The 14,629-nt window shown below is 38.1% G+C and overlaps 1 protein-coding gene across 1 annotated transcript in view; it reads left to right on the plus strand.

Moving 5' to 3' along the window:
* The window catches only part of USO1 (USO1 vesicle transport factor), a 169,962-nt gene that overhangs the window by 31,959 nt on the left and 123,374 nt on the right, over positions 1–14,629 (plus strand). The window contains 1 exon segment of the mRNA XM_006898476.1: positions 9,762–9,765. Within this exon segment, the coding sequence (XP_006898538.1) occupies positions 9,762–9,765 (4 nt within the window).

The raw sequence follows: 14,629 nt of genomic DNA on the forward strand, positions 1-14,629 counted from the left end.
CAGGGTCAGATTTGATGTTCGTTCATAGGGTTGTTATGGGTCGTACTCGATTCAGTGGCACTTAATAGTAACAGCAACATGTTTGGAGTTAACTGGGTTTTGTGAATTTTGCTAACTTTATTACTTTTATTTAATTATTTTTGTTTGTGTACTGTTGAATCGGATCCGACTGGTACAGGCGGAGCTTGTCCCTCCTTCTCCAGTGGAGAACCTAGTGGTTTGGAACCGGAATTTTGCTAATTTTAAAGTTTATTTTATCTTTTGATTTTCTTTTTAAGTTGTTGTTCTTGTTTTCTTTTTAATTTTTCAATCCATGAGTAAAGACAAGCTTATTCTTAGAAAAGTATTTTTGAGATAATTGATATGTGTGTGATTTTTTTTTTAATATTCTAACTACTGAATAGATTCTTCTCTCCTGGGAAATACTTTTCTCCTTTTGTGTTTAATTTTAGTTAAATGGCATGACTGTTGGCAGTTTTTAAGTTAAATAATAACTTTCAGCTAGTGATTAAAAATCCAACTATTTTACATTTTAGATATAGTTTATTTTCTGCTGAATAGTATATATTTGGATGAATTTTTCTAATAATTTTTAAAACTTTCTCATAGCAAAAATATACTTTTCCCCCCATAAAGCAAAAATACACTTAGGAAAGTTTATAAAATAATTAATTTTATCTTTACTTTGTGAGTTTTAGAAAATATCCATCAACTCCTAGCTTCTTAATAATCTTAAAAGATTTTGATATTCTATAGTCTTAAAAGATTTTTAGTGTTAAATGATATGAAGCAGTTTAAAATTCACACATACTAAACTGCGTAAATTGAGGTAGTTTGTAATTTACTTCATCATATGTGAAATACTTTATTGGAGAATAGTACAAATTATGCTTATTAGATTGTTAAAACATATCATTGAGTAATATGCCACAAGATCATTGAAGAGTACATTATTAATATTAGATTAGCTAATAAAGTAGGATATGGTGGGGTTTTCCCATTCACAAACATGAACACAGTCATGACTTCTATAAATCTTAATTTAGACCCAAATTAAATGATCTTTAGAAATTTTTAGTGGAGAAATCAAATGTAGATGCATATTGACCATTATTTTAGTTTATTTATTTTATTAAAATTAAAAAAGAAAACTGTATATAAATACTAACTTCTCCGTAGTAACATTTCAAACTAGGTGTGTTGAATAGTTGCAATGCATTGGATTTAGGCAACAATGCCTTAGATTTAGGCAGTCTTTAATTTCCACCCGTTTTGTGATAGCGTGCACCTCAATTCCATAAATTTCTCAGGAATGAAAAATATTTAGTGAGCATAATTTCATCATGGGAGAAAAAAGAGGGACAGGCATATGACAACTCCTAGATGCAGTGTACTCAAAGCACATTTTAAAGAAAAAGCTTTCCCCTCGTTAACTTCTTCTCAGATAAGAAGTAAGATGCTATATACTTTTTAGAGCTTGTTAAAGAAAATTCCCCCCCTAATTTTTTTTTCTTTTCTCCTTTTTACTTATTGCTTAGTGGTTTCAGATGATAAATTTTTTTAATTTCTTTTTTTACAATTAGCCAGGATTGTTGAGAATTTTTTCTGTTTAATAAAATTTTTATTAATGGTTTTCGTTGGTTATACCATATGCTCACAATGGAATGAGCAAAGAGCTAGAATTGGAGAATAAAAATGGAAGAATTTGCTTGGCATTTCTCAAGCTGAAAGAACTGAAAAACATATTCAAGACTCAAGTTATAATACTGAGATTTGCTATGGGTAAAATCTTGGGTGATCCAAAGGAGCTGGAGGAAATTGACTTTATTCTCTGCTGGTTGTGCGTTTCTGGCAGTCTTTGCAAGTCTATTATGCCAGAGACTAGGTCTTTGAAATTTGTCCCCATTTTATCTTTTGATCTTTATGGCTTTGGGTTTTACCCATAGGCCTCTAATCCACTTGGAGTTAATTTTCATGTTTGGTGTGTGATGTGGATTCTGTTTCAGTTTTCTGCAGGTAGATGTCAAATTTTGTTAGAATCTTTTTTAAATAGATTGACAATTCTACCATTAATAGGTTTTATTTCTTTGTCAAATATCAGTTGACTGTAGGTAGATGGTGAGTTCCTGATTCTGTTCCACTGACCTGTGTATCTGTATTTCTGGTATCATGCTGTTTTGATTTCTGTGGCTGTGGAGTATGTTTTCAGATCAGAGAGTGAGATGCCTCCTACTTCATTTTTGTTTTTCAGAAGAGCTTTACTTATTTTGGGAGTCTTTCCAAATGACGCTGGAAATATTTCCCATCTCCTTGAAGAATGAGTTTAGTATCTGTATTGGGACTGCAATGAATTTATAGATTGCTTTTGGTAGGATTGTCATTTTCACAATATTGGTTCTTCCTATCCATGAACAGGGAATATATTTCCATTTAATTAGGTCTTTTATTGTTTCATGTAGGAGTGATTTGTAATTTTATTTATGAAGATCTTTTGTGTCTCTGTTTTGTGATTGGCTATTGTAAATAGTATTGTTTTTCTAATATCCTTTTCCATCTTTTCTTTGTTGCTGTAGAGAAATCCAACTACACCATCATGTCATCTGTATATAGTTAGAACAGTGGACTCCAGTATGTCAGTAATGATGAGGGTGGCACAGGATAGGACATGGTTCAGATCTGATTTTCATATGGTCACTGTGAGTTGTACTCAACTCTCTAGCACCTAACAGCATGCTCGTAAAGAACCTTCAATGGTTTTCTGAGGCAGTAGGTTTTTGTTTGGTTGGGTTTCTGTTGTTGTTTTGAGGCTGTAGGTTTTATAAAGAGATTTCCCCTCTTTCTCCCATGGAGAAAGATAGATAGATAGAAAGGATAGATTCAAGCTCATGGAGATGCATGGCTTTTTTGGTTAGCACCACAACACTCTATAGACTATATCACACAAGCTTGTATAATCAAGTTTGGGCTTTAATTTTTCATGTCTCTTTATATTTGGACTTTTTAATTTAGTATCCTAACAAATCTTTGGATAAGATAGATTAAAAATGAATTTTACATAAATAATAATAGATTAATTTATTTTCTAGAGACAATCAAAACAGGAAATCAGACTTTCTTTTCAAAATGTTGTGTGCCTTTGAATTGGAACCTACTCATAGCTAATCTTCCAGTGGGTTTTCAGAGGCTGTAAATCCCACAGAAGGGTATTGCCCACCTTTCTCTAGACAGAGCAGTTGATGGACTGGAACTGCCTACCTTTGGGTTGACAGCACTGCTTCTTCCCCACTGGACCACGAGAGCTGCTTCTGAAAATGTACTCCCTCTAAAATAGTCAAATAATCTGGGTATGGGAAAATGTGTCCTTTAATTCTGTTTTGAATGACTCTCTTTCCTATTTCATCAAAATGTAAATTCTTAGTTGATATATTGAACTTGATTTTAGAATTTTTTTTACTCTAAAGAGATTTATTTTGGGCATGTTACAAGGAGGGACTGGTCCTTGGAGAGGGACATCATGTTTGGCATAGTGGAGGGGCGGCGAAGGAGAGGAAGACCTTTGATGAGATGGATCGATTCTGTAACTGGAGAGGTGGGAATAAGTGCGTTTGAGAAGGCTAGGTTGGCACAGGATAGAGGAACGTATAGAGCTCTTGTCCATAGGGTCGCTATGAGTTGCAAGCGACTGGATGGCATATAACAATAACAACAAAGAGATTTTATAATCTTAGCAGTCTCATGGTCCTGAACTCATAGCATATGCTATATGTATTTTATGATATCTGTATTTTGTAGAAATGAAGAAATCCCATCTGCCATGAGATTATATTGGTTATTTGACTTTTTAAACTATTTATTTATTATATATGCTACTACATAAGAAATTGTTTTCTTTATCACCCATATTTTATTTTTGTCTACCTTTTCAGATGATGTTGAAGGTAAAAATTGCATTTACACATGCATGATGCATTTAGGCCTAATTTCACATAATATAAAAGGACACTGTCAAGTGCTGACCATTCCGGCTGGTAAAATAGTCTTCTGAGATTTGTTTCAATATATAAGAATTCCTTAATTTAAGATCCCTTAATCCTCTAAGTTAATGATACTCCTTAATTTAAGAAGAATATTTGTTAATCTTATATTGCCACTTAGTATATTATGGCTTCTAAATATAGTCTCCAGAACACAGAAAATATTTTAGTGCCTGTTTTAATAACATGGGAGAAGGATGGGCAGTCTCCTCCCATGTGATTAACTCCCTCTGAAAACCTGCTGGAGGGTCAGCTATGGGTTGATTCCGACTTGAGGGTAAAACAACAACTTTTAATAAAGTTAATACTTTTTCTCTGATGAAATAATCTACCATTGTTTTGTCGATACTTACTGGAAAAAAATTTGAGGCCATGATTTTATTCTGCAGCCCTCAGGCCTGATTTTAATTGCTTTTGGCCATTTTTCTAAGTGGTATAGCATTGTTCTGTCCATTTGCTATACAGAGGTAACTAGTGGTTGCTGTGATACTAAACACTGGGACACTGATATGTCAAATGTGGTAATGGTTACCTATGGTGGACAGTATTTGGTGGAGTTCCCTGATTAAAACAAGGTTGAAAGCAGGAGCGGCATCCACTTCTGAAATAGCTTGCCTCCAGAAACTCTATGAACTTGGAGAAACAATGAAAGTAATGCAAATGTTCAGGTCTTTCGTTCATAGGGTCGCTATGAGTTGTCTACTACTCAACGGCAATTAACAACAACATATTTAAAAATGAAAATCATATTTGGATATGTGTACATATAGATGTATACATGTTTGCCTCTGTTTTTAATAAGAACTGGAAAATAAATTTCTGAGAAAGCTTATATGTTGACTTGTCCCTTTAAAATAATGTATGTACAATATTGTTTGGGTTACTAACATTTTTGACATGATTCATAGAGCTCATCCATATTGTTCTTCTTTTTTCCTTCAGTGGTCTGTATCAAGTTCCATAACTTTAAATAATGTACACTGTATTGAAACAGATGAGGGAGCGAACTGTTTAAAAGGAATATATTATTAGGTATTTGCATGACAGTAGTCCAGAATAAGAACTGCATAGTAAAGTGGACACGGTGGGGGGAAGGGGATTGTATAACTATCAAAGAACTTTTTTTTCTTTTCAAAGAGAAAAGTGAACCAGGGGGGAGAGATGGGCATGAAGGAAAACGTGCTACAATGAATGAGTGGAAATCCAAGTTCTCTATAAACTTTCATTAAAATCTCGATTAAAACCCCAACAAAACAAGTTCCATAACTTTGAATATTGATATTTCTTTCCCCCCTCATTCGAGTAGCCACGTTTACTTTTCTTTTATTAGTTTTCGTGATGTGTTGAGCTTTTTTTAAAGTAAGGAAATACCGCTATCCAAAGTAAATTTTAAATGTTGTTTTTATATACCTTCAAGTTTTAAAGATTCATAGCTGACCCTCCAATGAATTTCAGAGGCAGCAATTCACAAGGAAGGAGGAGATTGCCCATCTTTCTCCAGCTGGTGAATTCAAACTGCATGCCTTTTAAATAATACATAACAAAGTTGGTTATATCTCACAAAATAACAAAAAACTAACTTAATCAATTTGGGAAATCAGAAATATCAGAGCATTTTGCCTTGGCTGTTGTGATAGACTGTATGCTTTTTTTTTTATTGAGTAGTACAGATCAGTTCTTGTTTCTTTGATTTTTTTTGATCATACTTGTATAGGATATTAAAGAGTTGATTTGCATCTGTTGTCTTGTTTAATTGCTATAGCCTTCTGTGAAATAAAGATGAAAAACAGAAAAGATAAAAAAGTGTCCAGAGGTTACATTATAAGTAGAAGAACAGAATTATAAAAAAAAAAATTAATATTCTGTAGATTTCAGATTGAATAAAGTATGGCCAACTTTCTCTTTTTTTTGTTAGATTCTTTATTAATTTAGAAGAGTCATAGAATGATTAAAATCTGTATTAAAAATTGTGTAGCATAGTTTCTTGCACGTGTTGTTCTGGTAACCAAAAAGGTCACCAGTTGGAATCTATCAGCTATTTTGCTGGAGAAAGATGGGCAGTTTCCTCCAAGAAAGACTTTTTTTTTAATTGCCTGGAAAGCAGATGGAGGTTCACTCTACATTAGAATTGACTGGCCAGCAGTGAGTTTGGGTTTTGGTAGTTTGTTTTTTGGATTATTTTTGTGTGTGTATGAGAAAAATTTGTATTTAGAATTAGCTACCTGGACTCAGTTTAGATGATCCCAATTTCGTTGGCAACATCCAAAGCATCATAATCAGGAGCAGAGACAAGCTTTACCACTATGCCATCATCAAGTTTCCCCTGACCACCGAGTCAGTCATGAAGACGATACAAGATGACAACATATTTGTGTTCATTGTGGATGTCAAGGTCAACAAACACCAAAAAAAGCTGTAAAGAAGCTCTATGACATTGATATGGGTTTTGGTTGTTTTTAACCAATTGGCCACAATGTATAAAAAGATTACTTGATATCACCTTAATCTATGTTAGAACTACTTTTAATTATTATAGTCTTTCTTTCTATGTAATTTTGTTCTGTGTAGTATGGGTTATAAACTAGAAATGCAGTCAGGTTCCAAATGAGAAGATGCAGTGTGTTCTGAATTGTAAATTCATTGTAAGAATACACTAATATATGCAAGTTTAGTTCATCCTAGAGGGGGTGATACCAAACTGCTCCTTTGAGGCAAGGATTCCAAAGCTTCATCTGACATACTTTGGACATGTTGCAAGGAGGGACAGTCCTTGGGGAAGGACTTCCTACTTTGGATGGTGGAAGAACAGCATAAGAGAGGAAGACCCTCGATGAGAAGGATTGATTCAGTGACTGGGGTAATGGGGCTTGATGTGTCAGAGACAATAAGATTGGTACAGTATAGACCAGGGTTTAGGTCTGGTGTACATAGAGTAACAATGAATCGCAGGTGATTCGATGTCATATAACAACCACAACAAGTTCTAAAAGCCAATCATAAAAACAATTTTTAGAGGTAAGTAGTTCTCTTTATAAAGAAATCTTTCATTTGGATACCTATTTTAAGAGTAACAAGGAGTCATTTAATTTTGATCTTATTTTTAAATTTACAGTGAAGAACCATTTAATCTTTGAGTAACTTTATCTTGAGAAATATACCATTCTTATTTTACCATATATTATCAAATAAAAATTATATAGTATTAAATTATTGGAAGAGATGAGATGTATATTTGTTCCCATTCCAAAGAAGGGTGACCCAACAGAGAGTGGAAACTATAGAACAATCTCATTGATTTCACATGCAAGCAAGATTCTACTGAAGATTATCCAAAAACGACTGGAACAACACATCAGCAGAGAACTGCCAGAAGTACAGGCTGGGTTTAGAAGGGGTCGTGGTACTAGGGACATTGTAGCTGATGTTAGATGGATCTTGGCTGAAAGCAGAGAATACCAGAAGAATGTCTGTGTTTCATTGATTATGCAAAGGCGTTTGACTGTGTGGATCATAAACTGTGGCTGACTCTGAGAAGAATGGGAATCCCAGAACACTTGATTGTGCTAATGCAAAACCTATACTTGGACCAAGAGGCAGTCGTCAGAACAGAGCAGGGCAACACTGCATGGTTCAAAATTGGGAAAGGTATACGCCAGGGATGTGTCCTATCTCTGTATCTTTTCAACCTGTATGCAGAACAGATTTTCCGGGAGGCTGGGCTCTATGAGGAGAAATGTGGGGTCAAGACTGGTGGAAGATCTATCAACAATCTGCATTATGCAGATGACACAACCCTGCTTGCTGAAACTGAGGAGGATCTGAAGCGCTTGCTGCAGAGGGTCAAGGACTGCAGACCCCAATATGGATTGAGGCTCAATGTCAAGAAGACAAAGATTCTCACCATAGGACCAATTGGCAACATCAGGATGGATGGTGAAGAGATTGAGATTGTTCACAGTTTTAGTTTGCTTGGCTCCACAGTCGACACTCTCGGCACGAGTAGCCAGGAAATTAAAAGGCGTATTGCCATGGGAAAGTCTGCTGTTAGGGACCTCTCCAAAGTACTGAAGAGCAATGGTGTCATTCTGGAGACTAAGGTGCATCTGATACAGGCCATGGTCTTTGCAATCACTTGTTACACATCAGAGAGTTGGACAGTGACTAGGGAGGATAGAAGGAGAATTGATGGCTTTGAGCTGTGGTGCAGGAGAAAAGTATTGAATATACCATGGACTGCCAAGAAGACAAGCAGATTTATCCTGGAGAGGGTTAAACCAGGCTGCTCCTTAGAGCCAAGGATTCTAGGGCTTCATCTGACATACTTTGGACATGTAAGGAGGGACAGGTCGTTGGAGAAGGGACATCATGCATGAGAGGGTGGAGGACAGGCGCAGGAGGGGAAGACCCTCTATGACATGGATTGAGTCAGTGACTGAGGTAATTGGGATGGGTGTGTCAGGGGCAGTGTGATTGGCACAGGATAGAGCAGGGTTTAGGGCTGTTGTACATAGGATCACTATGAGTCATAAGTGACTTGACGGCACATAACAACAACAAGTATTAAATTATGTTTTACAGAACTGTGTATATTTCTCAAAACAGTAAAAAGATAATGGAAGCATTTATAACATTTAAATGTTGTTGGTTTTTAGTTATCGTTATGGACAGGGCTACCATAAAAATGATTTCATATAGACACAAATTCTTTCAGTCATAGAAACAAAATTTTCTTTATACGTAACCATCATCTCTGTGTAGAAGCCTTTCAGGGACTTGGGCTGTTTAATTGTTGATAGTTCCTTTTGCTGTACTTTGTCATTGTTGATTGCCTTCAAGTCGAGCACGGCTCATAGTGAGCCTATGAACTTAAGGCCTGAAGCCTCTCTACAACTATTAACATTTATCAAAGTTCATAAAGTTTCCTAAGGCAAGTTGTTTAGGAAGTGGATGCCACTCCTGCTTCCAAACCTGTCATAGAATGTTATTGTGTGAGTCACCTGTGATGTATAATGACTCTAAGTACAGCAGCTCTGAACTCTTCCCTGTCCTGAGCCAGTCTCACTAATTCTGACACACCACGCTCCATCACCCCAGTTACTGTGTCAATCTATCCCCTCTGGGTCTCCCTCTCCTGCTCTGTCTGTTCACCCTTCTGAGCATGTTGTCCTTTCTCCAAGGACCAATCTCTCCTGGCCATGTGCCCAAATTAAGTGAGGTAAAACTTCAAAGTCCTAGCCTCCAAGGAGAGACTTGGTTTCACCTTCTCCAGGACAGAACAATTTGTTTTCTTGACAGTCCATGGTATGTTCAAGACTCTTCACCAGCACCACAACTCGAAGGCATCTATTCTTCTGTCATCCTTAGTCATTGTCCTACTTTCTGAAGCATAACAAGTAATTGAGAAAACCATGTCCTGGATTAGGCACACCTTTGTATCTAGACTGACATCGTTGTTCTTCAATACTCTGGAGACGTCTATGATGGCAGATTTTTTCCAACACAATTCATCTTTTCATTTTCTGACTGTTTGTATTAAGAGTGTTGATTGTGGATCTGAGCAAGCTGTACTGGCTAACAAGCTGTCTCTTCTCCATCTGTTATGGTGATGCCAATTGGTCCAGTGGTGAGAATCTTTGTCTTCTTGATGTTGAGCGTCATTCTACATTGAAGACTACAGTCCTTGACCTTTTGCAGCAAGTGCTTCAGGCCTTCTTCAGTTTCAGCAAGGAAGGTTGTGTCATCTGCATATCGTAGGTTGTTAATGAGTGTCCCTCTAGTCTTGATGCACCCTCCTCCTCATAAATCCCTGTTTCCTAAATGATCTGTTCTGCATAAAGATTGAAAAGGTATGGAGACCGGAGGCATCCCTGATGCACTCCTTTCTTTATTTAGAACCATGCAGTGTTTCCTTGCTCTGTTCTGAGGATTGCTTCTGGTCCAAGTATAGGTTTCATACAAGCACAATCAAGTATTCTGAGATTCCCATTTTCTTCAAGGTTAGCCACAATTTCTTGTGATCCACACAGTCAAATGTCTTTGCATAGTCAATGAAACACAGATAGACATTTTTCTGGTACTCTATGCTTTCTACCAAGATCCATCTGACACTGGCAGTAATATCTCTAATACCACCACATCTTCTAAACCCAGCCTGTATTTCTGGTAGTTCTCTGTCAGTGTACTGTTCAAGTCTTTTATGGATAATCTTCAGCAGGATTTTGCTACTGTGTTACATTAGTGATTGTTGTAATTGTTATGTGCCATCGAGTCGCTTGCGACTTATAGCGACCCTGTGTACAAGAGCCCTAAGTGCTGTTCTATCCTGTGCCAACCTCGCTGTCTCAAATGCACTCATTCCCACCACTCCAGTCACAGAATTGATCCATCTCATCAAGGGTCTTCCTCTCCTGTGCTGTCCCTCCACTCTCCCAAACCTGATGTCCCTCTCCAAGGACCAGTCCCTCCTTGCAACATGCCCAAAGTATGTCAGACGAATCTTCAGAATCCTTGACTCCAGGGAACATTCTGGCTTCACCCTCTCCAGGACAAACCTGTTTGTTCTCCTAGGAATCCATACAACTCAAAGGCATCAATTCTCTTTCTATCATCCCTATTCACTGTCCAACTCTCCGTTGCATAGCACATAATTGCAAAGACTATAGCCTGGATCAGGTGCACCTTAGTCTCCAGCCTGACGTCGTTGCACTTAAGTACCCTTGTGAAGTCCCTCACAGCTGACTCTCCCATTGCAATTTGTCTCCTGATCTCCTGGCTGCTGTTACGGAGAGTGTTGACTGTGGAACCAAGTAAACGAAAACTCTTAACGATCTCAGTCTCTTAACCATCCATACTGATGCTGCCAATTGGCCCAGTGGTGAGAATCTTTGTTTTCTTGACATTGAGCTTCAATCTATATTGAAGGCTGCAGTTCTTGACCTTCTGCAGCAAGCGCTTCAGGTCCTCCTCAGTTTCAGCAAGCAGGGTTGTGTCATCTGCATAACGCAGGTTGTTGACGATTCTTCCCCCAATCCTGATGCCACATTCCTCCTCGTACAGCCCAGCGTCTCAGATGATCTGTTCTGCATACAGATTGAAAAGGTATGGAGACAAAATACATCCCTGACGGACCCCTTTTTTGATTTTGAACCATCTAGTGTCTCCCTGCGCTTTTCTGACTACTGCCTCTTGGTCCAAGTATGGGTTTCGCTGGGATTCCCATTCTTCTCAGAGTCAGCCTTAGCTTGTTGTGATCCACACAACCAAAAGCCTTTGTATAGTCAATGAAGCACAGATACACATTCTTCTTTTATTCTCTGTGTTCTGCCAAGATCCATCTTACATTAGCTGTAATATCCGTAGCACTACGACCTCTTCTAAATCCAGCCTCTACATCTGGCAGTTCTCTGTTGACATATTGTTCCAAACGTTTTTGGATAATTTTCAGCAGAATCTTGGTTGCATGTGATATCAATGATACTGTTCTATAATTTCCACACTCTATTGGGTCACCTTGCTTTGGAATGGGAACAGATATTGATCTCTTCCAGTCAGTTGGCCAGCTGGCTGTCCTCCAGATTTCCTGGCACAACTTAGTGAGTACATCCAGGGCAGCATCTGACATTAGTGATATTGTATGATAATTTCCACACCCTGTCAGGTCACTTTTTTTTGAACGGGAATAAATATGAATCTCTTCTGATCAGTGGGCCAAGTAGTTGTCCTTCACATTTCTTGGCACAACTTGGTGAGCACATGCAGGGCAACATCTGTATGCTGAAATATGTCAATTTTTATTCCATCAATTCTTGGGGCTTTATATTTTGCCAAGTCCTTCAGACCAGACTGCACTTCTCCTTCATCACCATTGCCTCTTGCTCATATGTTGTTTCTTGAAATTCTTCTGTCAGCCAATTCTTTTTGATGCAATGACTCTGTATACTACTTCCATCTGGTTTTAATGCTTCTTGAATCATTCAGTATTCTGCCCATAGTGTCCTTAAGTATTGCAGCTCATGGCTTGGTTTATTCTTTAGTTCTCTCAGCTTAAGAAATGCTGAGTGAATTAGGCCCTTTTGATTTTCTTGCTCTAGCTCCTTGCACATTTCATTCTAATATTTTGCCTTGTCTTCCCGAGCAGCCCTTTGAAATCTTCTATTCAGCTCCTTAACTTCTTTCTTCCCTTTGCTTTGGCTTCTCAGCCCTCTAGTACAATATTCAGAGACTCTTCTGTCATCCATTTTGGTCTTTTCTTCTTCCTTCTTAGTAATGACTTTTTGCATTCTTCATGAACGATATGCTTCATATCTTCCCACAACTTATCTGGACTTTGGTCATTAGTGTTCAAGGCCTCAAACCTGAGTTGGCTTTTAAATTCATGGGAGATAGACTCAGGGTCAAATTTTGATTCCTATGGATATGATTTAACCTTTTTTAGTTTTAATTTGAACTTGGATATGAGCAGTTGATGATCTGTTCCACAGTCAACACCTAGCCTAATTTTTACTGCTGATACTGAACTTCTTCAATGCTTCCTTCCATAGATGTAATCAGTCTGGTTACGATGCATCCCATTAAGTGAAATCCTAAGCCTGCGCTTAGGTTTCTTTTTTTGGGGGGTGGGTGGGTATAAATTACCAGTGTTTATTTAGAAAGCAAGGAGAATTGATGCCTTTGAGCTTTGGTGTTGGAGAAGAATTTTGAGGGTACCATGGACTGCTAAGAAAACAAACAGATTCATCCTTGAGAGGGTTAAACCGGGCTGCTTTTTGGAGGCAAAGATTCTGAGGCTTCGTTTGATGTACTTTGGTCATGTTGTAAGGAGGGACCAGTCCTTGGAGAGGGACATCATGCTTGGGAGGGTGGAGGGCAGGCGCAGGAGGGGAAGGCTCTCTAGGAGGTGGATTGATTCGGTGACTCGGGTAATCGGGATGGGTGTGTTGGAGACAGTGAGATTGGCACAGGACAGAGCAGATAGGGTCGCTATGAGTTGCAAGCATAACAACGACATTATATATCCAAATACAAGTGTGGTGATGTGTGGAGTCACTGAATCTAGTCTCTACTGTGCTGTGCAAATAAGGCACTGTGCTTGAGAACTGACACTTCATTTATCATCCATTTTTGTCCACGACACTCGCTTCAGTCAGTGAATCTTGGCGTGGGGGCTGGGGTGGGGCTCAGACCTTCCTGGCCACGCCGTCATGGCTACAGTATGTTTAGGTTTCTTATTATAGGTATTTGCTATGAATAAATCACTGATTATACAGAATTCTGTCATTCCGTCCCCAGCCTCATTTCTGTCCCCAAGTCTGTATTTTCCAACAACCTATCCTTCTTCCTGATTCCCAACTTTTGCATTCCAGTCACCCATTATTATTAAAGCATCTTGATTACATGTTTGATCGCTTTCTAACTACAACAGTTGATAGAAATCTTCTATTTCCTCCTCTTTGGTTCTGGTTGTAGGCACATAAATTTGAATGATAGTGGTATTAATAGGTCTTCCTTGTATGTGCATGGATATTATCCTGTCACTCACAATATTGTATTTCAGGATGGGTATTGAAATGGCCTTTTTAACCATGAAAGCAACCCCATTTTTCTCAACTTGGCATCTCCACCGTAATAGATCATATGATCTTGGGATTCAAAATGTCCCATGCCAATCCATCTCACTTCACTAATACCCAATATATCAATATTTATGCATTCCATTAGAAGCCTGCTTTTTTCCCTAGCCTAACAGAAATGAAGAGACCAGCAAGATTTAGGTGCCAGTGGCAAAGAATGTGGGTATCTGTCATTATCAGACTGTAGTCTCGTCGAGATAAACATGACAGTGGCTGGAGAAGGCCAGAGTTAAATACATCTAAGCCAAACCTCCTGCCATGAATTGATTCCAATCCATAACAACCAATAGGGTAATATAGAACTACCCACAGCATTTCCAAAGGTGTAAATCTTTACAGAAGCACACAGCCTCCTTCTGAGCAGCAGTTACATTTCAGCTACCAACCTTTTAGCTAGAAGCCAAGTTTTTTAGCTACTGTGCTATCCGGAGTTGTCATATTTGTATACTATAGGAAGTATAGAAGTAGTAGAGTGGTTACTTGTCTTAAACTATTACTTACCTGTAAAGTAGACAGCGTTACCCTTGGGCCTAGTTATGATTTGCAAGTTTTAGATACAAGTAGTATAATCTATAGGACTTTTAAGATGGTGAAACTTCGTCTTTCATGTTTTGGACATATATTTAGGTGAGGCTGTTCATCAGAGAGACATAACATAACATGCTTTGAAAGATGAGGGATCAGTGAAGTAGAGGAAGACCCTCAGTAAGATGGATTGATGACGGTGACTTAGCAATGGACGTCAGTGTTTGGGAGATGGTTAAGATGGCACAGGTTAGGGCAGGGCTCATGGTGGCTGGCCATAGGGTCACTATGAGTTGTACTCAGCATGATGGCACCAAACAACGGCAGCAAATATGACTATTACCTTAATTACTTAGTTAATTTTGTTGTTGTTGGAGTTATAAGTGCTAGCTTATTGTTGTAGTTGTTGTTATGTGCCCTCGAGTTGTTTGCGACTCATAA

This window comes from Elephantulus edwardii, unplaced genomic scaffold (assembly GCF_000299155.1).
Source record: "Elephantulus edwardii isolate Elephantulus edwardi_28Jun2011 unplaced genomic scaffold, EleEdw1.0 scaffold00230, whole genome shotgun sequence".
Lineage (NCBI taxonomy): Eukaryota > Metazoa > Chordata > Mammalia > Macroscelidea > Macroscelididae > Elephantulus > Elephantulus edwardii.